This window comes from Chiroxiphia lanceolata, chromosome 3, assembly GCF_009829145.1.
Source record: "Chiroxiphia lanceolata isolate bChiLan1 chromosome 3, bChiLan1.pri, whole genome shotgun sequence".
Lineage (NCBI taxonomy): Eukaryota > Metazoa > Chordata > Aves > Passeriformes > Pipridae > Chiroxiphia > Chiroxiphia lanceolata.
In genome coordinates, this window is record NC_045639.1 from 35155897 (window position 1) to 35181595 (window position 25699).

The following is a 25699-nucleotide window of genomic DNA, read 5'->3' on the forward strand; positions in this document are numbered from 1 at the left end:
GTCCGGCCGCTGCCCCGTCCTTGCTGGGGGGCCGGGACCCGGGAGGAGGAGGAACGAGAGGGAGGAGCGGGAGGAGCGGGAGTCGCCGCCATGGTGCTGCTGCTGGCGCGCCGCGCGCTCCTGGCCGGCCGCCGGCGGCTCCCCCGCGGCCCGTCCCCGCCCCACGGTGAGCGCCGCCTCTCGCCCCTCCGCGCCTCTCCCGCCGCTCCTCCCGGGGCTGCCCCGCTGAGCCCCCTCTCTCCCTGCTCTCCCCGCAGCTCCGGCGGCGGCGCGGCTGTGCTCGGGCGCGGGGGGCGAGGCGGCGGCGGCGGCCGGCGGGGACGGGGCGCTGCTGCGGCACCTGTGTCGCAAGCTGCGGGCCAGCGGGCCCGTGACGGTGGCCGAGTACATGCGGGAGGCGCTCACCAACCCCGCACAGGTGCGCCGGGAACGGGCCGGGGCGGCCCGGGGGGGCTGTGCCCCGGCCCCGCCGCTCACCGCGGCCCCGGCCCCTCTCCCCTCTCTGTCCCCCCCAGGGTTACTACACCCGCCGCGGCGGCATCGGCGAGAGCGGGGACTTCATCACCTCGCCTGAAATAAGTCAGGTGTTCGGAGAGGTAACGCAGTTCCGTGTGTCCTGAGTGATTTTGCTTGTTTGTTTGTTTGTTTGTTTACCTTGTCCCCGCGGGACTGGCTGGGGTCCTGGTGGACAACAGGCTGTCCCTGGGCCAGCAGTGTGCCCCGGTGGCCAACAAGGCCAATGCCATCCTAGAATGCATCAGGAAGAGCATTACCTGCAGGTCAAGGGAGGTGATCCTGCCCCCTTCTCTGTTCTGATGAGGCTGCATCTGGAGTGCTGTGTCCAGGTCTGGGCTCCTCAGTACAGGAGAGGCATGGAGCTCCTGGTGTCGGTGCAGCGGAGGGCAACATCTGTTTACGAGGAAAGGCTGAGACACCTGGGCCTGTTCAGCCTCTTCCTTAAAAAGAGACAACAGAGGGGACTTATCGATGGCTATAACTATCTGAAAGGAGGGTATCAAGAGGATGGAGCCAGGCTCTTCTCAGTTGTGCCGAGCAATAGGACAAGAGGCAAAGAACTGTATGGACACAACCCTGTGCCATGTGCTGTAGGAGGACCCTGCTTGAGCAGGGAGGTTGGACTAGATGTGGTCACTTCCATCTTTACACATTCTGTGATTTCCAGGCCAGTGTTCTGGTACCTTACCAATGTCAAAATACTTGGGTAGCAATAATAAGATTCAAGTTATTTCCCAAAATCAAAATTGGTTCTGAGGGAGGAAGGGGTGTTTTACTGAAAGTCCTTTCATGTGTATAGTCTGAAACACGGTCTGTGATTATTAACGCTTACTTTCATATGGAACTTGTTTATAAATAAAGAGAGTCATGGTGGTTTCCCACTGTGAAAATTCTCCTCAAAAATAATTTCCAGAGTTCGGTCTGGCTAACTCTGGTTTCATTTTCAGTAGCGAAGATGCACTGACTTCTTGTTAACACTTTGGTAAATGCACTGTTGTGAAGAACAGTTGTTCAGAGGCACCTGGGCAGTGACCTGCATTTGAGCCTTAAGTAAAAGTTCAGCCAGAACAGAGTCCCCGCATTTACTGATGGAGAGTTGCTTCTGTTGGGCTGACAGCAAACAATCATCAATTTAATTATTTAAAGAGAAGAGCATGAAGTTATGTATCATTATTATTCTTAACTTTGAAATGTGGAGAGAGAATGTGGCCGTATTATCTTAGTTATTATCAAACAAAAGGCAGGTATTACTTTCCACAAGTTCTGAAGTTACTACTGTAACCCTTTGTGTTGTTTCTCACTGACAGTTAATAGGAATATGGTATATTAGTGAATGGATGGCCATGGGCAAACCTAACACCTTCCAGCTGGTGGAACTGGGCCCAGGGAGGGGCACCCTTACTGAGGATATATTACGGGTAGGTGAAAACTGTTCATATTTTTGTTTCTGGCTTTATTCCCTGCCTACTGTGAAATCTGAAGGAATGATGTTTTGCTGCCAGGGTTTAACCTTCCCTAGTAACCAAATCACTTCAGTCAGGTTTGCAGCTCAGACTCAAATTGAAATAGATGTGTGTTTCTGAGACACCAGGTCTCTCATTCAGAAGTGGAACACAGGCCATTGTGTGCCCACTGCATGGACACGTGTGTGATCTTCCAAACACCACTTGATAGAAGGGGAGGGCAGGAATATTCCATTACAAATTACTTCTGAGTAGGAAAGCGTTATCCAAACTGGAAAGCATTTAGGAGCTGTGTGTAACTGGGATGGAGGCCTCAGTGCAAGGAATAGGAAGAAGGGAGGGAGAACAGTAACACAGGAGTGAAATTGTATTAGTTCTTTTGGGGATTTTAGGGGCTTATTTCTTTTGAATTAACCCTTTGTGTTCAGTTGTGCTTGCATGGCTGTCAATTAAAATACTGCTGATTCATAAACAGATCCCTAATGGGATTTAGCAGCTCAGAAGAACTTTTATTTTATTTACATATGTTAATGAATAATAAGAACAGTGGGATGTTGAACACTTGTTTATGGTGTCAGTGAAAACTGAACCATTTTTCTCCTAATGTTAAACTCTTTGCAGATCTTAGAGGAGCTGCTATTACTGTTCCAATTAGCATTTCATGTTGTCCTTACAGCCATGTAATATGTGTTTTGCTAACTTTACTAGAAGCATAGCAGCTTTTATTAAAATATATGAAGAAATTCCCACTTCAGTTCCTTCTGAATGCAGTCTATTTCACTGAGGCTGTTTTATTAAACAGAAAGCCAAATAAATTTTTTATCTTGATTGTCAATAATGAGATGAAAGTTAATACTTAAGCCTTTAATGTACACTGCACAAGACTGTGGCTAATAGAACTGATCTGCCTTTATAGGTCTTCAGCCAGCTCTCCTCTGTACTTAGTAAATGTGATATCTCTGTTCACCTGGTAGAAGTGAGTCCCAAACTCGGTGAGATCCAAGCACGGATACTGACAGGAGGGAAGATGCAACCAAGCCCCAAGGATGAGTCTGCTTACATGAAAGGCATTAGCAAGACTGGAATTCCCATTTTTTGGTACAGAGACATTCAAGATGTGCCGTCAGGTAAGCAGCTTGAACACCTCATTAAAGGGATGGTGTCCTTCCTTCACATGCAGCTTTTGGTAACGGAGGGCATCTCTTCTGTCCTTCACACTGGACAGAAAAGTAGTTAAAAATACATGTCTGCTCTTACTTGTACAAGCCTGAGGCAGGATATTGACTCATTTTCATAACTGCAGCCTATTCTGCCTACCTTCATTTGGGAATAGCTATCCAATTTCATTTTCTGACATTTTCTTTTCATAGAAAACCATTCACTGGCTTTGCCTGAATTTCCTTTCATGATATAGTGATCTAAAATTCATGGACTGGAAATAGAACTAGCTGTAGAAATACTTTCTTTGATGTATCCAAGCTGGAAGTAATTATTTCACAACCACATTAATTAGCTTAATTCATTAAAAAAATTAATTTTCAACTGGAAGCTGCTACAGAAGCATAAATAATTTAATGCATTCTTTTTTTACCTTCCCCCAGGTTACAGCTTTTACCTCGCACATGAGTTCTTTGATGCCTTGCCAATACATAAATTTCAGGTATAGCAAGATTATTATTGTAATTGTGACCATCTGCTCAAACACTTTTTCCCTTTGAGGAAGAACAGAATTAGGGTGCCAAATTAGACATATGTACTGTCTCTGCTGATAAAATGGAACGCTGATGAATGGAAAAACTTGTAGAAAGCTAAGGATTTCTTTCTGCTGAAATAATGCTGAAAGTGTTGGGGTTTTTATTTCTGATGTTACATTAACAAAGTTATTAATTTCCACATGATTTTCTCTAGCACTGCTAACAAAAGGCTGAAGGACTTTCATTTAAATGGCAATGAGAGTAGCTAATAGAGGCTGGTTATGATTCAGAAGAAATTAGTTTATGAAAAATCTCTGGTAGAATGAATTATTTTACTTTGATAAGTTAAACGTTGCACTGTCAATAGAAGAGGCAACATTTTTCTTCAGAGCATCATTCATTCCTTTTAAGTGTCGTTAAACCTGTATTTGTTGGCTCTGTAGATGAGACTCTACCACAAGCTTTTTCTAAAGCAGTTACTGGAATTAAATAGGATGAGTAATTGGTTTTAATAGCATACTGTGTTCTTAAAACATTTCTGAAAATGCTTGACATATTAGTTCAGTCAAATAAACAAGATGCTGTGGTACCCATTAGAATGTAAAATGAGTACTTTGGGCTTGTTAAACAGAGAACTGAGAAAGGCTGGCGGGAAGTGTTGGTTGATATAGATCCAGAAGTTCCTGACCAGCTGCGGTTTGTCCTGTCACCATCCAGCACCCCTGCGACAGAAAACTTCATCCAAGTGAGTTTATGCCTACCAGAGCTCATACTTACGCTTTTACTGACTCTTTCAAGTACATTTACTGCTTCTCAATTACCTTGATAGCAAGAGGAGGGCTCTCAGTCTGCAAACGAGTAAATAGAGCTTATTTCCATTCTGCAAAATTTCCACAAGCATTTGATTTTGTACGCTGTGAAAATATAGCACAGAAATAACACACCTACCCAACTCTGCAAAATCAGAGCTTGAACACACAAAATGCTTCAGAGAGCAAACTGAGGCAGCAAGTGACAAGGGAGAGTTCTGCACTGCGTGCGTCACATCCCCATCTCGGCAGTGGCCCTGCCCCAGCCAGGCTCTCAGCCTGCTGCATGGTACTGCTGCATGCAGCTGGGTGCTTCTGTGCTACACTGACCTTTAATGGAAAGGGTCCATGAGTGGTTTTTTTCCTGAAGTTCACTGGCTACTCAAAGTTATAAAATGAAGTACTGGAGATCAAAACCAACTACAAAATTTCACACAGGAAGGCCTCTTTGAAGGGCGTGCACAGCTGAAGAGCAATTTTCATTCTTTCAGTACCACAGTAAGGAGGTTTCACCTGATGCAGGTATTCTTAATCGGTAGAAAAATTTTTCTTGGACTACAGGTTACTACAGAAGAGGTGACTGAAATCCAGCACTCATTGAAAATGACTGATAGCAAAAACTAGCTCAAGCTGTAGGTAGCCTAGAATACCCACCACTGTACCTCAGTCCCAAGACATCAAGAGTGAAGAACTCTTGCCCTGTACTTGTCTGCTAATACAGCTGTTTTGGTGTCTGAACTCTGCACTAGCCAGAAGAAATGAGAGATCACGTGGAAGTGTGTCCCGAGGCTGGTGTCATCATCCAGAGGCTTGCCTGTCGTATAGAGAAGGATGGTGGGGCTGCACTGGTTGCGGATTATGGCCATGATGGAACCAAAACTGACACCTTCCGGGTAAGTCATTTACCCTCAAATAAGAAGCCCAAATACTCTGTTACCTTTTATTTGTCCCTTTGATCATTAGGTTCTTGTAAAAGAAAGTTCTTAGGTGAATGTAATAGCAAAAACTGCATTATGCTGCAGTCATAAAATTGAGTAATTCTTATTTAATCTGTACCCACAAGGGTTTCTGTCAGATGGAAGAGGATAATCTGAGCCCTCGCTAGATTTATCTCAAATTTTCCACGTATAATTTGCTATTCTCACCCCTCAAATGCACAACTTAGTTTTTGCTGGCCCCAACTGTGACAGATGGACTACAGCTGTCATACAGCTGTACAGATAATCTGTACAGATTATACAGAGTATAATCTTCCAATTTTTCAGGGTTTCCGGAATCACAAACTTCACGATGTGCTGAGCGCTCCAGGCACAGCAGACCTGACAGCAGATGTTGATTTCAGCTATCTTCGAAAGATGACACAGGAAAGAACAACTACATTAGGCCCCATAAAACAGCGGGAGTTTTTAAAAAACATGGGCATTGACCTCCGGTTGCAGGTACGATAGTGCTTACAGGTACATAAACTCTCCTAATCCACAGACATTACTTTTAAGCAGCAAGAGAGCTTTTATAAACATCTGACTTCAAAATGAAGTTGTTCAAAATAACACATAGATCGGAGATCAAAAAGTTGCCTTTCCTAGACATAAGTTACTCAGGATCCCTGGAAGTAAATTGATCATATTATATTTAGGAGCATTTAATGCAAAGCTCAGCTCATATGTGGATGTATGTAGCACCACCAGTGATCTCACCAGTTCCACCAACCATTACAGCACTGTTAATTAGTGTAAGTGAAAAGGATGCAAAAGGGATTGCAGGTATGTGGGAATTTATAGAAAGCAGGAAGAGCTGTAACCTACATTCCTTTTTCAGGTGCTCTTGCAGAATTCACGTGACACAGCGACTCGTGAGCAGTTACTTCACAGCTACGATATGCTGATGAATCCTGAGAACATGGGGGACTGCTTTAACTTTTTTGCCCTGCTGCCTCACCACAGACTTGTACATCCTGACAAGAAAGATAAGCCAGAATCAAAGTCTCCCTTACCACCTGTTGCTGGATTTCATGAACTCTTACTGAAGTAATTTCAAATACTATAGCAAAATGTCTGATAGCAGTAGTTTTCAATAACATCCTGTTAAATTTGAAAAACAAATCCCAGTAAAAGGAATGCATTTTATGGTTTTACATACTAAATGTTTTGCAATATTGTAATTAACATATAGGCAGTAAAGTAAGAACTAAGTATCTTTGAACTGAAAGCAGATAAGTATCACCTTCTTCAGGCAATTTTCTCAAACTGATCTATGCATCAGGGCCCAGACACATTTTGGTAGGGAGTGCTATTTCAGAGGAAATCTAGTGCAGCACAGTAAACCTCCTGACTGACCTACTCAAAGCAGTTTAAGTGGTAATAAAACACTGCTCATACAGAAACCAGGACACAGAGCAGAGAATGAACAATGTTTCAGGGGTCTTAGGATAGAGCTGAGTGAAGTATTGACTAGTGAATCAAAACTTGTCAGTAACAAAGAGATGTGCTTAGGAGTCTTTAAATGTACTCAGCTTTTGTACTTGAATAAAATCAAGGAGCCTTGAAAATATTTTTATAAAGAGAATGGTGACAGGATGCATGCAAAAGAAGTTGCTGCTAACAGAATTCCCAAAGCAGGGCATATCTAATGTCAAATCCATAAACAAGCAAGTATTTACTTCTAAGAACATCTGATAGGTGAGATAATTCATGTAAATAAAAAGAACAAGACTGATAGGGAAATAAATTTTATTTTCAAGCTTATCAGAGGATATTTACAAACAATGGGATGTATAAAAATATAAAAGTACTTGACAGTGTCCTTTTGAGGCTATAAATTTTACATGAGCTTTTTTCCTAGCATCACCATAGCACTATTGCTTGAATGAATGCAACTTAATTCATCTAGGGATAAGGGTATTAAACACTGTAACCTACTGCTGTCAAAGTTTGCAGTTAAGGTAGAAAAAAAGGGAATAAAAAACTCAGCTATTTTTACTACTCTGAAGAAAGTGTACTCCTTATGTATGTCTGATTTTTTTTGGTTTCTTGGCTATTAGCTGCTTGTGGCTTCTATTGTCTGGCCCCATAAGTCTGCATATACGATCAGGCAATCTCCTCCAAAGGCCAACAGCATTATTTTTATTTTAATACAACTTGAAGAATAAATAGCTCCTATAATATTTTGAAGCAAAGCAGACTTCATGGGGAGAGACATCACCCAGGCCTTCTACTTCATTGTTGTCCCCTCCTTCCTCTATTCTTGTTGTGCTTTTTCAAGTGACTGAGCTGGCTTTATTTCCTCCCTTAAAACAACACAAACAAACAACAAAAAAACCACAGGTAAACTGAAGTGACAGCTCAAGTATTAAATTTGAAGTTTAAAACCAAACTGTATCTACATTATTACAGTTAGGATGGAAGACAGCAATGGCTTCACTGAAATTTGGTCACTTGAGCAGTGGAAGTGGAAAAACAGCACTGCTTCCCTTGCCAAGCCTGGGCAAATGCCAGACTACCAACATCACAGGTTACTGCTCTGGTTCCAAAAATGAAAAATTGTGCCTCTTTGAAGAATCAGTCCCGAAACCCTCCCCAACAGGGTTAAAAAGCCAGAGCTCAGCTTCCAAAATGCAGTGGCAGTTAAAGATTAAGGGCAATAGGAAAGGAAAAGGTGGGTCAAAGACCCAAACCTACCTGTGGGCATATACTTCTGCAATTGCCACTGACTTTACTGCCAGGTCACTGCTGTCACAAGCAGCTGCCAGCCCTGAAATAACCATGTAACATTTTAAGTTTATCTAACAACTTATAAAGTCTGCTCACCTGTTCCCTTACCTGAATAACAACAATAGAAAAAAATACCTATCTACACAGAAAGAAAAAAGAAAATCTTTGTAGGAGAGAGGAGATACCTGAAATCCTCTCACTGACTTTGCAGTTCAAGCCTGTTATCAGTATTTTATAAGTATTTCCAACCAAGCTCCAGTTAAGCAGCTTGGCATATCAGTGGTATGTACAGCCATCCTGCACCTTCCAGCAGCACAATGCTGTTATCCCCCACAAAGATAAAGATTTCACCCTTTCTGTTTTTTAAAATAGGACAAAAAACCTCCTCTTCTATTTGCATTTAGCATTCATGGCCCCAGACTTCTTTGAAATACCATGAACTCAAACTGTTCTCCAAGGGAATCATTTCCAAAGAACACTGCTGTATTGCGCTACAAGTCCAACAGGTGGTTGGGAGTTCTTCAACTGAGGCATCTGCATAAAAAACTGAGTTAGAAGTTGGTTTCAGACTCTTCATTCATCTCAAACAGCACTGGACACCGTAAAAAGGATGGGAGGGGCTGCAGGTTAAGGTGGGAAGGCAAGTCCTTTCTCCTACAATCCAGCTGCCCTGGCAGAAGCAACAGGTGATGCATCCACTGTTACTCCTAGGTTTTGAGCAGAGTTAAGATACAAGCTAGCAGGCTACAAACTACTCTTGATGTAACTCCAAGGAACCTTAAAAAAATTTTAAAAATATTAGAAAAATTTAAAAATCTAATTACTCAAAACAACGGAAGAAAGCTGCATGTATTTTTCCCTATTTTTCCACATCCTTCTGCTAGAAGCTGGTCTTCCAGAGTGAAAGGATATGCTACATCAAGTCTTGTGTGCTCTCTGTGCATGACTTGTGTAGTTTTAAGGCAATATGCCTTTGGTGTGTATCGACTACACGTGCCAGCCTTGCACAGCAGCACACCGTTGTGGCTTATTGCTTTAACAGACAAAATAAAGGACTAGCATAGCTTTGATTGTCATCTCCTTAGATTGTCACCCAGCATTTCAAGAGGAATGTAAGAAGTTATGGGTTTGGGTTTTTTTGTATCTGGAAAAAGTTCAATTAGGGCAAAGAGACACACATTTAACTGTCTTAACAGCAGCAAATTATTCCTTCATCTACAAAGCTGTATTTGACTAAACCACCATGTATTGCTTTAGCCAAGATATTCTGCACCAATTTCTTTTTAGAGTCTCTTTTCAACATCCACAGTTTAGGAAATGGGAAATGTATCTAAGTAACAGAAAACAGTCCTCTATGGCCTAGTAAATAGGGATTAGAAAACTATTACAAAACTCCTATTGCGTAGGCTATGAAAAAAAACAAGAATCCTTGAAAAACACAGAAACCATTCAACCTGTACACATTACACCTCAGAGATGGCTTTGTAGGCACCCAGCTGAGTGAAATGTTCCCCAACAGGGCTTATCCCACTGTCCAGTAACTACTCATAGTTAAAGGCGGAGATGGAGAAAAGCTTGTCAGACGACAGTCTATTCCCGTGTCAATGCAGGATCCTCTGAGGCTTTACACACCCAACTATGCATACAGCATTTGGAAAGACCAATAGCTGTTCCAAAACTTATCTTCAGTTTCTGTCTGGAGCATCCCTCTTTGCTGCAATTTAGCATAACGAATAAATCAAGGGTCTTCTTCCATGTCATCTGGATTAGGAGCCATAATGAAATGCTGGGGGTACTCAAGGTTGTGCTCGTAAGCGTGTTCTTTCCAGCGTGCATCGTCACTCTCGTGGGTAATGTAACGCTCTCCAATGCGGGTTTCAAATTCTCTGAGGTCAAGCCAAGTCTGATAATCCTAAGGAACAAAAGAGATTTATTTAAGGAAGCATTTTTACGAAACAGCAGTACAACATTCCCAGAGATAAATTCTGCAGTTTGTCTCTGCTTTATTATAAAAAGCCACAAGAAAGAAGCAAGATCTGTCTAAACAATTAAAAAAAAAAAAAAACCCAAACGCAAACACCCCACAAAATACCTCAGCATTGTCCATAAAGAGTAGTTCAAAATTAAATAGGTTAGTATAGGTTGTAAATAATGAAAACTTTTTGTAACAAGATGGCTATTTACCTTTATTATTAATTGTATATATACACATATATGAAATTATACTTATTTCAATATTGTTTGTTCTCAAAATAATTTGAATTTTCCTCAACCTCATGGGTATGTGCATGCAGTATTGTGAAACTACTGTGAAAGGAACCCAGCTCAAAGCAGCAGATAAATTCCATTCCTAACAAATCTGTTCTAAACCAACTAGAAGTTACAGCACACACCAGCCTGTGTGTCCACTTCAGCACCAAACAAACAATGTTTGTCTCCATGCTGATTTCACGGGGCTCCCTGCACTCATCACTGCCCACATTCAGGGGAGGAGCCAAAAGAGTAAGATCATGTTGGTGTCAGACCGAAAGTAAAGGGTGGGAGAGACAAAACAATGAATGCTCCAGAATCCTGGAGCACATAAAGCTAAAACCAGAAATACTTAAGCCTCCATGAATGCTTGTTAGCAGAATGTGATGGAAGCAGCCTCTGAAGGATTTCAGCCAAAAAAATCATTTTTCACCCATTATGAACATAGTGAAAAAGGCAGATGGGTTTACCTGTAACCATGGGTGACTAAGGGATTTGTCAACACTGAAACGTTTTCTCATCTTCACTTGAAGCAAATTGTTTATTAAATCAATGGCTGACAAAGAAGAACAAAACAGAAATTGTATTGTTTAAATACTAATCATCTCTGTCATCATTCACATAGTGCAGTGGAAATGAATTTTATGTGCATGTGTATACTTATGAACTCTTCTAAATTTAACCAAGCTCTTGAACTTCATATTTAGCTTTGCTTATGTTAAATGAGACTACAAAAAAGGTATGGGATAAGCTTCTCTCTATTTTGATGGAAACACTAAAAGCTTTACTATGTTATTCATTAATATTTTTCCCCACTGATTTTAATAATTTTCAGAAGTGCCTAAAAAGCATAATCCTGTGTTCCACAATTACGTAAGTACCTCCACTATTGTATACTTTTGTACATGCCCTCCCATATCTACCTGTGTTGGTCGTGTATACATTACTAATACCAAAGCTGGCACAGGAGAGCTTGAGGACAACATTGTAAACTTCTAGACTGTTCAGACCTGACATTTAAATCCATATTTGCTAATGCACAAAACCTAAATTCCAGATTCAACTTTTAATCTAAACTGTAAGCACTGAAACAGTTCAGTATGATCTGAGATCAGCATTCAGCAAATACACACAACTGAACCTTTCACTGGAAATTTTGGGAAGTTTCTGGTTATTCATCCCCCTCCTCATGCATGCAATTCATTTTTCTTGCTAAATCTATTAACTCTCCTGCCCTGAAAATGATCTAAAGCATTATATTTAACAATTTATCTTTCAGAAACGTATGCCAGGTCGTATTTATCTACTTTGGCATAGTCTACTAAACTCAAACTACCAATAATTCACACACTCCTTTCTGATTGAACCTTGAGGTTTAAGCATTTGAATGTGTTATCTTCCCACAAAAACATTCTAACAGAGAAAATGAATTTCTTTACCTTCACTAGAAATTTCCTTCCAAGGATTTGGTGGGTACATAAATGCTGCATTTTGAATCTGATCATTTATATCCTCATCTTCATTAAATGGGAATGTACCACTGAGGCTCACATAGACAATGACCCCTACTGACCACATGTCTAGGGAGCGGTTGTAACCTTTACTCCTGAGCACTTCAGGGGCAAGATAAGCAGGAGTCCCCACCACAGAGCGCCTGAAAGACTTCTCACCAATGATGCGTGCAAAGCCAAAATCACACAGCTTCACCTGCAAAAGAAACATATTTTACACTGAGAAATCTCTGCTTCATCTCCAAAGCATGCTACTGCCTGAGACCAGAGAGGTACTTGATACCCTTTCTGCCATCAGTTTAACATTGTACACATTAAAACAGAGACAAAACACTACGTAAGCCAGTCAGTTAAGGTTTTAGGCTGCTGGTTTTGCAGACTGTGAATCAGCCATGCTTCAGATCAAGGTATGAACCTCGGCTCTGAGGTAGTTTGCGTAGTAAACAAGAGTGCAAATAAGGACAAAAAACTTGATTCCAAACTCACCTCATTTCAAAGGTAAATCTGCACCCTCACAAGGCACAGAACCAAAGTTAAAAACACACATGAATCCCAGCCATATCACATTCCTCTTAATCATATTCTTGAAGCTGGAGGCTTCAGCTACATAGAAATCAAACAATTCTCAAATTCAGACGAAACCAACTCCGGACAGAACATCCAGGCAAAAAGCATCAACAGCCTGGTGTGTGCAGCAATGCTGTAATGTTCATGGTTCTGCAACAGTTCCTTAACTTCAACACAGCAGGCACTCATACAGATAAAAGGATCCAGATCAAGTCCAACACTTAACCCCAAGTTAATAAGCCCTCCTTAGGGTATAAGAAAGAGCAATGCACTAAAGACATTTGGGAGGGGAAGGGAAAAAAAAAGAGACAACTATAATACATCCAGTTCAAGTAATTCTAGGCCGTCTCAGTTGAACAATCCCACAAGTGGCTGCTTTTTAAGCTGCAATGTCTATATTTCTTTTAGAAAAGAACAATGAAAAATGATGAAAGCAGTATTTTTTGATCTTCACTCACTTGAGGGAATGGTTCTGCTGATGCTAGTAGTACATTTTCTGGTTTTAAATCACAGTGCACAATATTTTTGAAGTGTAAATTCCTCAAAGCAACAAGTATCTACAAAAAGGAAAGAACATTTTATGAACATATTAAAACAGATTAGAAGTGTCAAACAACACACACACTAACCAATACAGCAATTTATATCAACATAGTCCTCAAGAACAAACCCATATATACTGTGCAAGTACTGTTTTTTCCAGCCTATCTAGACTTGGAACCAATGGGTTTTATTCCACCATCCCTTTTTTCCTCCTCTGCCACTTACTGTCTTGACATTCATCTGTAGATTCCCCTAACCTTATGTCTTAGGAAAGAAGGACCAGAAAAATTAACATCATTAACATCTGAAGTTCTTTTCGTGTTTATTCCACTTTCATTAGATGTGCAGCCCTCTGTGCTGTCTCTTAAATAACCTTCTCCAAAATTCCATCCTCTCATCATTACAAAAGCCAAATGTAGTCTTTCCTCCCAAAGCAGAGAAACTGAATGCCAACCTGAGTGACCATGAACTTAGTTATTCGTTCTGGAAGTCGACTTTTCTCACTGGAAAGAATCATCTCTAGCATATCCCCATGCAGCTTTTCCATCACAACAAAGACCCGTTCTGGGGTTTCAAACATACATTCCAGGTTCACAATCCCAGGGTGGTGCAAATTCTAAAATAAAGTAGCATAGGTATATCACTAAAATAAAACAGTATGAAATATCCTCAATTACAAAGAAATGCTGCACCACAAATAAAAAAACCAGTTAAGTGCAGAGATAGAGGTGAAAAAAACCCCATGAAGTCTGATGCAAGAAACTAGCCTGAAACAAACATCAAGCTATGAAACATGCCAATTAGAACTACTAAGACTAATTTGTTTAACACAAGTTATCCATAATGATTAATTTAATAGTTGATGCATGTTCTGTACTCAAGCTACCATGTGTACGAATAACACTCAAAGATTGAGGAGCCAGTAGTGGAAGGCAGCAGAAAATAGTAGAGTTGCCTGCTACCAAGGGGAGACAACATGGAGCCAAAATACATGTCTTTGATGGATCTCATACAGGGAGTAGGTTCCACCTCCAAGTTATCAACTCTACTAAGTAATCAGGAAATCCTGCTCTTTTAAGACTCCCTCTTAAAAAGTACTCAGAAATCACATACGTAGATTTAAAAAACAATTCACAGTGCTTACACACAATAAAAAAATCTCATTAATGGTTTGAGACAAAACTCCAGTATTATCCAAAAACACTTTTATACCTGGAGAATGGCTACTTCATTACGAAGCTGACTTTCCTGTTTAGTTGGAAACCTCATCTTGTCAATTACTTTGATAGCCACATCTCTTCCAGTCTTCCTATGTTTTCCTAAACAGAAAGTCAATGTCAGCCATCAAGAGGTAGAAGCAATTCATAGTTATAAAACATTAAAGCAGAAATTCCTTTTTGGGGAAATAAGTATATTCTGTCAAGTGTACAATATTACTATATTTATATTTAAAATTGAAAATTGGCATATGAGTAAAAGAAGTGGTCAGCCTCAACAGGAGTTCTGAAGATCAAATTTAAACTAGTTACTACTTTGCTGTCAGGTACACACATTGACATTAGATGGATTAGGTGAAGTTTTTGCTTGTGCAAGGAACTTGCGCACAAGCAAGTAATAGATACTCCACAGAATATTGCCTCTCTTCTGTAAAAAAATAACAAAAAAACAATTCAAGGCCAAAGTGAAGACAGATCTACAAGCCTTCTCCAGGGGTTTCGTATTTTCATGGGCTCCACATGCACAGGAAATTACACACCTAATACTCCATGGGAACGAGACAGTAATTATGTGCCCTAAGGAGTAACAAGACATTTAACACAGGGGAGTTTACTGTGATCAAAAGGCTCTAAAAGGTTGTGGTAAGAAAAACCCATGCTCATAGCACCATATACTATTCCTTTCTGCCACCTGCATCAGCTACACGAGAAGCATTCTGCAATACACAGGACAGCTGTTTCCGGGGCTGACTGAGTAGCTGTAAGTGCTTCCCCAGCTTCTTCGCAACTTCTAAACTGACTTCTATCACAGTCACATCAGAGAGGGTAATGGGATCACACACTGGAAGACCTTGGTAATCTAAGACATTTAATACTAAACTAATACAGGACAGTAAGTCTGCACCAAAGAAAAAGTAGTCATTACCCACTCAGCGAAAGGTTTGGAAGCCATTTGAGGACAAGGGATGACACACAGCTACAGTGCAAGTGGCACAGAGGGTTCTACCAGCACTGCTATGGGGAGCACAGCTATGCCTCACCAGCCACCCAGCTGGCCTTCCATGCTGCTCTGCAGTCAGTACTGGTGGCCAAGGCTTAGGCAGGCACAGGAAAGGCTGCTGTGCCAAGCAACTAATGCACCTGCCTTAAACATCATCATGAATAAAGGGCTTATGTCCACTGGATGAAGGACATTGAAACGTAGCAGAAATACCATCAATTACAGATGCAAAACACAGAATAAAAATGCTAGGCTGATAAAGAACGTAAAGCAAACCAACCAATCTAAGAAAACGCTGAACTACAGAAGCTAGATCACAGCTAAAAATGAAACATGAAGAAAGACTAACAGAAAAGCAGCTTGAAAATTCCTTTTCTTAAGCAAAACACAGCCAACCAGGTTTCAGTGCAAGTTTTACATCAGTAAGAAATGGTCAAGAATAGTTTTTTCTGTTTCCATTTTTCACACACTTCAAATTAAAAAAAGTAGGAAAAGTAGAGGGAAACTGTTCTCAGTGAAACATAGCTTCTTGATTTGCAGTTTTGGAAATGTTTGTGGAGAATAGAGGACACAAAAACCCCTCACAACAACAATAAGCAAAGCCCCACAACAATGAAAGCAGCTTAATTTTACCTTTATTTGTTTAAATAAAAGGATTTTGCTACCATTATATCAGTAAGCCTGCACAAGTGGGGATAAGCCAATATTAGAAGTTACCAGATCTAGACTCCACAGACAGCAGCAACAATTAAGCAGTGTGCAAGAGCCAGCAAAACAATAGTCTTTTATATTCTCTTTTCATACTGTTTCAGCCTGTGATTTTATCTTAAGAAGTATGCATATCCTATATATTTTAATGCCTCATTAAGGAAAAAAAAATTAATATAATGAAAGCTTTTCATAAGTATTTATTATGCTTACAAGCATTTATAAGCATTGAATCATGCAAAATACCAACATGAGATTTATCCACAAGGCAATTTAAAAGAATATATTTAGAAATAAAATCCAACCATTAAAATAGTGTCTGCATTTGTGCATTTCTACTCATAATAGAAGGAGCACACTTTGCTTCACACTGTGCTCTAAGAACTACAGTGGGGAAAAAAACTGACCTCTCTTGAGAGTGATGTAAAACCAGACCAACCTGTATCTCCATCAAGTAGTTTAGGAGTGATAAAGTATCTAACTATGCAAGTGGCACACAGAAAAATCACAGCCACAATACTTCCTGACTAGAAAGGAAACATGACAGAAGGAGAAAAGTTACCACTTTTAAATCATTACTTATGACTTTTTCTTTCTTTCCAGATTTATGGTCTGTGGCTTTCTCAACACTTGAGATATAACACGAGATTTAAAAAAAAAAAAAAAAAAAAGAGATAGAAGCAGTTCATATGATGTATTTCTAGTATTTCTTCTTTTTGTTATTACATATTATAGAAAAGTTATATGTGGCAACAGAAGTTTTTAAAAACTAGGTGATAAAATACATTTGAAACTTAGGTTTGGGTTTTAAGGCTCTCGACAAAGAATTCTTCTCTCTAATTTATCCTGCTGACAGAAATTTGTTTGCATAAAATCTGTCAATAATATGTTTGCATAAATACTGTCAAACCCTTAACTATGTGTTTTTCTATTTACTTTTGGCCACATCTCTCAGAGGTCATTCAAAACAGGTATAACTCACAGCCTCTTCAAATACATGACTTCTAATACTGTATAACACAGACAACAGTGCTAGAATTTGCAAATTAAAAAAAAAACCAAATCATTAACCACGGCCAAACTCAGAATAGGACTGCTTTGTATTTAACTGAATACAAATAAGCAATGCATACTCTAAACTGATTATGATGCCAATGCAAAACTGTAAATGCAAAAAATTTAGTTGTAAGAAATAGTGTACATAAAACTGCAGAGACACAAGACAAAGTAATCCAAACAAAACTTTTAACAAGATACAGCTAAGTAAACATGAAAAGGCTAATTTTATCAGACAATCTACCTTCATAAATGCATAATGGAACATAATGCCATTTACCTCCATATACAATACCAAACTGACCAGAACCCAGCACTTCATCGGCAAATATTTGGTACACAGAGCTGATATCCTAAAGTATGAGAAAAAGAAATCACAAATATCAGAAGTAATCAAAATGTTCAGGACTGTTCTTGGCTAAGCTGTATTTATATTTGGCATTAATCAAACTCTGTAAAGGATGACCATCGTTACACTGAAGGGAGTGGGAAAACACAACAAACTTTTCCTGAAGAGGATCCACTTAGCTGCACTATAAGCAGGGATATTTTCATACAAACTAACAGCTGTGGCAGGTAAATAATGCTTCCTGCATGTAACATGGATTTCTTTAGCTACAGTGCCCTGGTGTTGTTTTCTGAGCTAGATACCATTTCTACCAATTACTCTGTAATGCCCAGATAAATAAATATGACTATAATACAATGCATATGACTCACCACATTCTCCTGGACCTGGCAATTTGAAACAGAGATGCTTAGAGACAACTCTTCTGCAATAAAGAAGATAAAAGTGAGTAAGTAAACAGGAAGGACAGACTTTTTCTAGTAAAAAGAAAGGGGGAAATGAAAAATCAACAACCTCTACTGACTTCTAACCCAGTCATGGTGAAATGATTTTTACTGTTATTCTGCAGAAACATCATACCCTGAAACTCATATTTTACAGATGGATTAGAAAAATAACCATGGGAGTTTTGCTGGGATTGTCTGCCTACTTTTGTCCTATTTTATTTTGTATTGATTACAAAAATAGTAGAACAGTACAAGTGTGTACACAATAGACAGCTGGAGAACCAAAAGCAACAGTAATGCAGCAATTGTATCAGAGTTCATTAAATGAGCAAGGATTTCTGGTAGTAATATAGAAAAATACAGGCAAGAAGACCAGATAGATCCCTTATAGTCAAATATAGGTTGCCTATTTTCTGTGGCACCAAGATATACAGAATTAACACATAAGAAAAGGAAATAAATCAGGGAAATCAAATAACAAAAGAACTGATAATTAAAAAGGCAATAAAGCCCATAATGTTAAAAAAAAAATGGATAAACTACAGAAGCATATCAATCCTTGGAATATATAAGCACATTCAGGAAATGTAATTTGCAAGTAAAAGCACCAGATAAAGAATTCTTCAGTCTGCAGTAGACACTGACATGAAGATTTCATTACATTATGATGCATGGACAAGAAGAGATATACCAAGGAAGGCAGAAAACATGCTTCTCTCTCCTTTGACTTCCAAGACCAAAGCAAAGTGTCTCACACTAATGGACATCTATCATTTGTTGCTGGGATCTCCCTCTCTGGAGACATTCCAGGCCCACCTGGACACGTTCCTGTGTAATCTTTTCCAGGTGACCCAGGGAGGTTGGACTAGATGATCTGAAGAGCTCCCTTCAAACCCTAACAATTCTGTGATTCTGTTATGTTAACCTCTTAAAAAAAAGAACAAAAAAGAATGAACGAACTCATCCTCAAGGTGGATAGAAAATACACTATAGATTTATTAGCACTTTGAGAAGAGTCCTTATCACCCTAAAAAGAGTCTTGAGCTTTAAAAACACAATTTCAGGAACGAAGAGAATGTCTGTATCTGATTTTTGCGACCTGTGCTTTATCTCAAAGAAGGAATTTACAGAGATAGGACAGCAACAAATATTAACTCTCAAAGATGCTCTGAATTATGTGACCCTGCGTCTGAAATATGAACTGTAATTACAGCCTTGCATAGGCCTGTTGATTATTGACTATAGTCAAGCCTGTATTGGAATAACCAATAAAACAGAACACAAGGAAAATCACGAAAGAAGTTGAGCAAAAAAGTTCCTAAGGTCAACACAAACTGCAGCAAGGTAACTAGAAAGTGAAGACACAGTTTTTGAAACTGTGTAAAGAGAACATACTGAACCCTTCTCCACAGATGGCTACAGAACACAAAATATCTGGTAGGTAAAGATTGAGTCACTCCTTCCAAATAAATCCATTTTTCTGGTAGAAAGGCAAGATAGGCAAGAGTAAGGGCTGAAAAGTAGTCACTTCTGGAGAAATCAGTAATGCCACAATTCAATATATAACCTATATCAGGTAAACAACTTACTAACTCTCTCATTTGAGCTCCAAAACATCCCACAAAGAAACATCGCACCCCAAACATCAGGTACAAAGTTAGAAAAGGTTCTTTCCCATGGGTCAAACTGGAAAAGCATCCTCATTTCTAGCTACTTCCTGGCCAGAATGTGGTATAAAGTGACTGGTTAGTGTCTCGTGGACATTTTGACACTACAAATTCCTTGCTCCAAGTATTTCGAGCACTAGCAATGTCTCCCTCCTCCTTTTGATATTTTCATTTAAAAGAACATATTTGAGACTCTTGGGACTTTTTTTAACTAAAGTCTAATTTTCCAAAAGGCTCTTGGGATACATTTAATGGTTCACAATGGGTAGTAAGAAGAGGGATGAATGGACATTTTGTGGGTTTCTGAGAGTTTAAAAAACAACTTGACTTGTCTAAGAATACGCAAATGCCACTCCCCAACTCATAGTACTTTCTTATAGCTCAACAGTCCTAAACATGCTAAAATATTTCTTGCTATCTACCCCTGCAGTTCTATTCCCTACGAATATCATTGAAATGTTATTATTTATATGTGAAAAAATACTTGTTTTGGAAAAAGCAACTGTCTTTGCAAGTCTCAACAATGGTAAGCCTTAGATTCTAGAAAACAAAGACAGTTTTGGTATGTATATATACATTTGGAACTAAGAATTCCATAGTAAAAGTGGCATTTTAGGTATGTATAAGGCCAGGTATGAGGTGTGTTTCTTCTTACAGGTGTGTTTCTTCACTGTAATTAAATACTGATACCAGTACTGGCATTTCAGTTTACTATTTTAGACCATGGTTGCATTTTCAGAAAGTGCCTTTATCTCAGACTAGCATTTCTTAACTGTTGGCTGATGCAGAGTAGCAGATATCAGAGGCAGAGAAACTAATCTCAGAATCTCAAGTGAAAGAAAATATCAGTGAAAGAAGATTAAAGAATAGCTGAAAGATGAAAGGAAACTAAAAACAAAAGCATAAATCTCAGTACAGAATGTGAATCAATGTCATTGCAAGGAAGAAGGAGATGTTTGAAGAGAAAGAACTCAATACATAGTTTAGTGGAGCCTTGATAATTAATACGATCCTATGCCAGAGAAGGAAAGGGCGGGCAGCTGCATAAAAAGAAGAATAGGGTACTTTTTATAGTACACAACTATATAGTACACAACTCAGCACAAGTTCTTTCCATCACTGATGGTATTTACATTGCAACACTAACTCCTTCTCTTCTCCTTAGCTACTGCGGTCTCACACAATTTAAAAAAAAATATATGTAGGCAATAACATCAAAGAGCATCCAAATTTAGTTCTTTCAAAGTATATGTATATAATCTGAATCTATTTTGTTAGTTATGTATACTAGAAATATCTAATCTATGCTCCCTTTTTACATTCAGCAACTATGTGTTCTTAATGTTCCTACAATAAAACTCTGCAATATGCATTCACATTGTAAATCTGATTCTTTACTACTTCCTGCCACAACAGATTAAAGGATTTGCCCACCCTCCAAAAACCTGAGTGTCACTCTTTAGAGATTCGGAAAATTATGGACCCAATTCAGCAGAGAATCACTCTAAATAAGCACTTTCCTGAAAGGAACCGCTACCATTAACTGCTTCAGCATATGAATAACAGTGCCTTGTCTGCCTGCTTACTGTGATCTTTTCCTTGTCCTGCAGCAGTGCAAACGCTAGCTTGAGGAGTGACTGGCATCAAAGCCTGACGAATGGCTTTCTCCCAGCCCTGAGCTACATCAAGTCCAACTCCGGAGGCAGCAAGAACTGGACTGTGATGACTGCTGCCATTGTTTTCGCCAACAAAGTACACCATCGTGTCAGTGATGATCTCAAAACAGTACGGGTTGCTGCCCTGCACCACGTTTGAAAAATCTCGAGGCTGAGTCACCTGGAGAATTTCTGAAAGTGGAATCTCCTGAAGAAAGACATTAAAGATTAAAAAATGAAAATACACGTAGCATATTAATATACTAACACTCAAAACTTGAAGCATTGCAAAGAAATCAAATCAAATATTAAAAAAAAAAAAAAAAACCAAAAAACACCAAGCTTCATAACTAATGACAAACTGTGCATGACCATTGCCCACCCACAGTTTTCTGAATTCCTATATACAAGCCTAGAGAGACTCTCAGGCCCACCAGTTCTCTCTATACAACTATACTATTTTCTACTCAAACTACATTTATATTCATCATGAGACACAACCCCATTACATGTGCAAATGATGCACATCCATAGAATGACCACTTTCCTCTTGTAGTTTATACAGTTTAGCTATAGAAGAGCATGACAGGGGAGAAAAGTGAAAATATGACATTAAAAAGAGGATGTAGTTATACAAGCTAGTCAAGAAGCACTGCTTCATGCATCTGAATCATTTTGGGTAAAGATTCTTTCATACAGATATTAACAATTAATACTGACTCCTCCACCCTGTCAGTTTAAGGCCATGGTAAAAAGTAGTACTAGAGAACAGATCTGAAAGAAGAAAGGGTTACAAGTTCACACTAGCTGCAGGAGGACATTCCACATCCATGGGAAGGTGTGCAGGTGCATGCCACTTGCAAGAGTAGTAAACAAGCAAGTGAACACCAGGTTGGCATTAGGGGGATAAGAGACAGTAGCTGATTAAGATGAAGAGCAACTAAATGTAAATGTAAAGGCAAAAACTGTGAATGACTAACAGGAAAGACAAACAACCTGAGATCTAAGCAGTTAAAACAAGGGATGCGCAAAGGGGCAAGTCAAAGGACTAAAAGCAGTGACAGAACGGAGCAACAAGCAAGGAACATATTTTACCAGCTGTGTTTTGAATGCACAGGGCAATACAAGTATCAGAGAGGTCTGAGAAGAGACTGCATTGGTCAAGATAGGGATGACAAGGATCTGGGCAAGTTTAGCTGGGTGTACAGAGAAAAGGCTTGATCTTAGAGATGTTATGAAGGAAGAAGCTGCAAGATTTGGACCCACACCTAAAGGTATAAGACAAGAAAGGGAAAATCCTGTTTATACATTCAAATGCATTTTCTGAATATTCCACCACTGAACACAATACTACATCAAATACACTAAGCTTCATTTATATAAACTCCAGGCTGCACAGTAAGTTTTCTTCTAAAACTTGTTTGCAACTTTCAGTTGTACAGGTGGGAATAATTTAATTTTGAGAACCTTGAAATAAAATACATAAGCATGCAAATTTTCAGTCACTACTTGGAGAACAAAAAATCCTAGCCTTTATTTGACTGGCAACCAAATTGTGAGGAAAGCTTAATGTGCCAGGTAATTCAGGAGAACAGTACATGCAAAATGTAAGGAGAGACATACTCAAGGGAATTAGAACAGCAGCTGCAAGCACCTTCTCAGAGTTAGTCTTGGTCCTTCTCACTTACAGGCTTTGGTCAACAATTAACCTGGTCACAGTATTGATTAAAAAAGAGATGGGGAAATGCAGATAATACTTCTCACAAGTAGATTTCAGACCTATAAAGCACTGAGTAAATCAAGTGAAACAGAATTATTACTCATAATTAATTACCTTGTAATATTTTGTTCCAGATTCATTTTGAAATAGTGTGAGGCATTTGCTGTCCAGTCTCCAGTAATGTCTTTTTCTCTACAAAATGCAGAGTACACTTATATAAGGAATAAATCACTGAAGTGGCTTATCTCATTATTTAAATTAGAAATGCCTTAAATTACTAAGATAATCAATTAACATTAATCTACAGTTGCATCTTAGACTACAGAAATTAAAAAATAAACTTTTGGAATATAGGGGTTTTTTAATTGAAGAAAAAGCTCAAAAATCATTTCCACAAACCAGCTAAAGTATCATTTACCTTACAGTAATAGCAGTGACAACAGTGTTTACCTTATACAGGAAAAAACAGTTACTATACAGGTTTTACTCTAGGTGCATGTGCTCAAAAAATCTGAATTATTTTAATTTAGTAATAGTTGTAACAGACACATTATGAGACTCAAATGGACAAAATACTTCAGGATGTTAAAAAAAAAAATCAAGAAAGACTAAACAGCCATTTGGTGGAAGTCTCCACCAATGAGAAATATCTTCTCCACCAAAAAGTAATCTGAATAAACTGTTGCACATTACTGTCTTGTAATTTAAGTGGAAGAATATTCCTCAAAACAAAGAAGCATTTAGAAAATTAATATGGCTGCATGAATCTAATATACTTTGCTTGCACCATGCTCATATAGTTAGAAACCCATTTTCATTTTTCTGTGACAAAAATCCAAGACCCTTAACTCTGACCCAGGATGACAAAATTTGAAATATTATTATATTATATAAACTCTGACATATTAAAAGCAGAGCATTTTTGTCATATTTAAGCAGAGCTTAAATCACTTCAGTCATGGGGAAGCTAAAACTACCTATAGGAGTTAGACAAAGAAAGCTCAGTTGTGAATGGAATTCACAACTAATTAACTAAATTAACTAAAAGGAATTCCCACACAGCACTGAATGGAAAATGGGTGAAACCACAAGATTAAACCTGTCCTTTGGACATACATACTCTTTATTAAATCACGAATCAGGAAAGACTTTTGAGGAGGGCAATTAAGGAACAGATTGGTGACTTACTCAGGGATTCAAAATCTGCTCCATACCCTATTCTGAGAAAGGATGGGCTTAGGGTCGGGAAAAGAATAGAGATGATGATACAGAAACTCCACGTTATAAAGAGTGAAATATCTTGTTATCCAGGGACCACAAAACGCATACAGACACCGCTGTTAAAATGAACCTGTTCGGAACTGACAGAAAGCCCAAGTTGTCTCAGGAATAGGAAACAGCCTGACATTGCTGAGAATGGAGCAGTCAAGGGAAATAGCCGATGTTGTAATGCCTAGTACGGAAGTCTCCTCCCATTAGGAAGCTCTATGAGATCTTGTTTGGCTGAAGGTACGTTGCTTGGGGTCAGAACACTCCACCTTATTCGTATGGCCTTTTTCAGTAGATGTCATCAAGGTAGCAGCCAGACCGACAGATGAGGAAAATCAAACTAAGCTAAGATGTATCATCTGATCACTGTTCTATGAGGAGGTTCAAAAAAAGTCCACAGAAAAAGGTAGTGGTTGTACTGAAAGTTTAAATCAGAGCCGAATACCAGGTCTGCCCTGAACAGTTCTGCTAGAACTATTCACCTTTGTCTGCTACCTGGTCTTAGTTCTTCCATAGCTAGCTGATGATAATTGTGACTGTTATGTAGCCTTGACTTTAATCTCCTCTGAAATATGTTAGATACTTATTTTGGATTGTGATAAATACATCTACGTATTAGGAAACTGTACCTGAAAGAAATGTTTTGTAAGGCAGTTTCTGACAGATCACTTACAGCGGTCAGGTTAGTTGATGATACAAGAAGTGAAAATATTACAGTAACCTCAGTATTATTATCCCTCAGCTTGATTTCAGCAGTGCTTAAATAACTTTGCTTCTCTAAATTCCCTAAGTCCCCTTCAATCAGACGCCATAGTGAAAAGAACGCAAATGTATTTATGCTGCCTTTCATGAACAGTCTCAATATGACATAATTCTCCACGAGATCTGGGAACTTCTTGACTTCATCTTTTTCATTCATCTACAAACAGACAAGAGGATTCCCTATCTCTCATCAGATAACACTAAGGAACCCTGTTACTCTTCCTTGTCTTCCTCCTCAACACACAAAACCAAGGAGCTTGCCTAAGAAGGTTTAATTAAGAGATCATTATTGGTAGCACGGGAACCAAACAACATAGCCTTTTTGGAGGATGGATCCATGACCAAGGACATATAGTCAAGCCACAACTCTTTATTCCACTGACATTGAGAGGAATAGTGAGTTTGTTCAGGGGGAGAGGCTGGTATTTAATAATGCTTACTTACAGGTAGAGTAAATTGCTAGAGGAATGAAGGGTTCCCATATCTACACATAAATATTTATAAACATCTAGATCATTAGAATAATATTGTCGACCACTTCAGTACTCATCATTTTGTAATGATTTCCATATTTTCTTGTAATAAAATTTTTAAAAGATACAAATATTTAATTCAACTGCTAAAGAGAAAAAAGACATAAGCAAATTATTCCAAATTATCATCTCGGGAAAGCTGAAATACTACACGTGCAATTCATTTGAGACAATTTAGAGATGCTTTTCCTTCCTAAAGAGAAGAAAAACTACTATTCAATCACCACATGAAGAATTTTGAATTAACTACAGTT

General features: G+C 39.0%; 2 protein-coding genes across 2 annotated transcripts in view; one reads left to right on the forward strand and one right to left on the reverse strand.

Annotated features, from left to right (window-relative positions):
* The first annotated feature begins 90 nt into the window (after positions 1-90).
* Positions 91-9468, forward strand: NDUFAF7 (NADH:ubiquinone oxidoreductase complex assembly factor 7). Its single transcript, XM_032682215.1, has 10 exons — positions 91-166; positions 258-418; positions 516-596; positions 1824-1934; positions 2896-3106; positions 3581-3639; positions 4305-4418; positions 5232-5375; positions 5748-5921; positions 6301-9468. The coding sequence occupies exons 1-10, from the start codon at positions 91-93 to the stop codon at positions 6511-6513; spliced, it is 1344 nt and encodes a 447-aa protein (XP_032538106.1). The 3' UTR covers positions 6514-9468.
* PRKD3 (protein kinase D3) overlaps positions 7195-25699 on the reverse strand; it is a 44927-nt gene continuing 26422 nt past the window's right edge. Inside the window, exons 10-19 of the mRNA XM_032684611.1 lie at positions 22996-23073; positions 21093-21369; positions 17765-17817; positions 17325-17397; positions 14276-14382; positions 13518-13679; positions 12979-13077; positions 11882-12149; positions 10913-10998; positions 7195-10104 (exon numbers count right to left, since the gene is read on the reverse strand). Coding sequence (XP_032540502.1) covers positions 9931-10104; positions 10913-10998; positions 11882-12149; positions 12979-13077; positions 13518-13679; positions 14276-14382; positions 17325-17397; positions 17765-17817; positions 21093-21369; positions 22996-23073 — 1377 coding nt within the window. The 3' untranslated portion in view covers positions 7195-9930. The remainder of the gene's footprint in view (positions 10105-10912; positions 10999-11881; positions 12150-12978; positions 13078-13517; positions 13680-14275; positions 14383-17324; positions 17398-17764; positions 17818-21092; positions 21370-22995; positions 23074-25699) is intronic.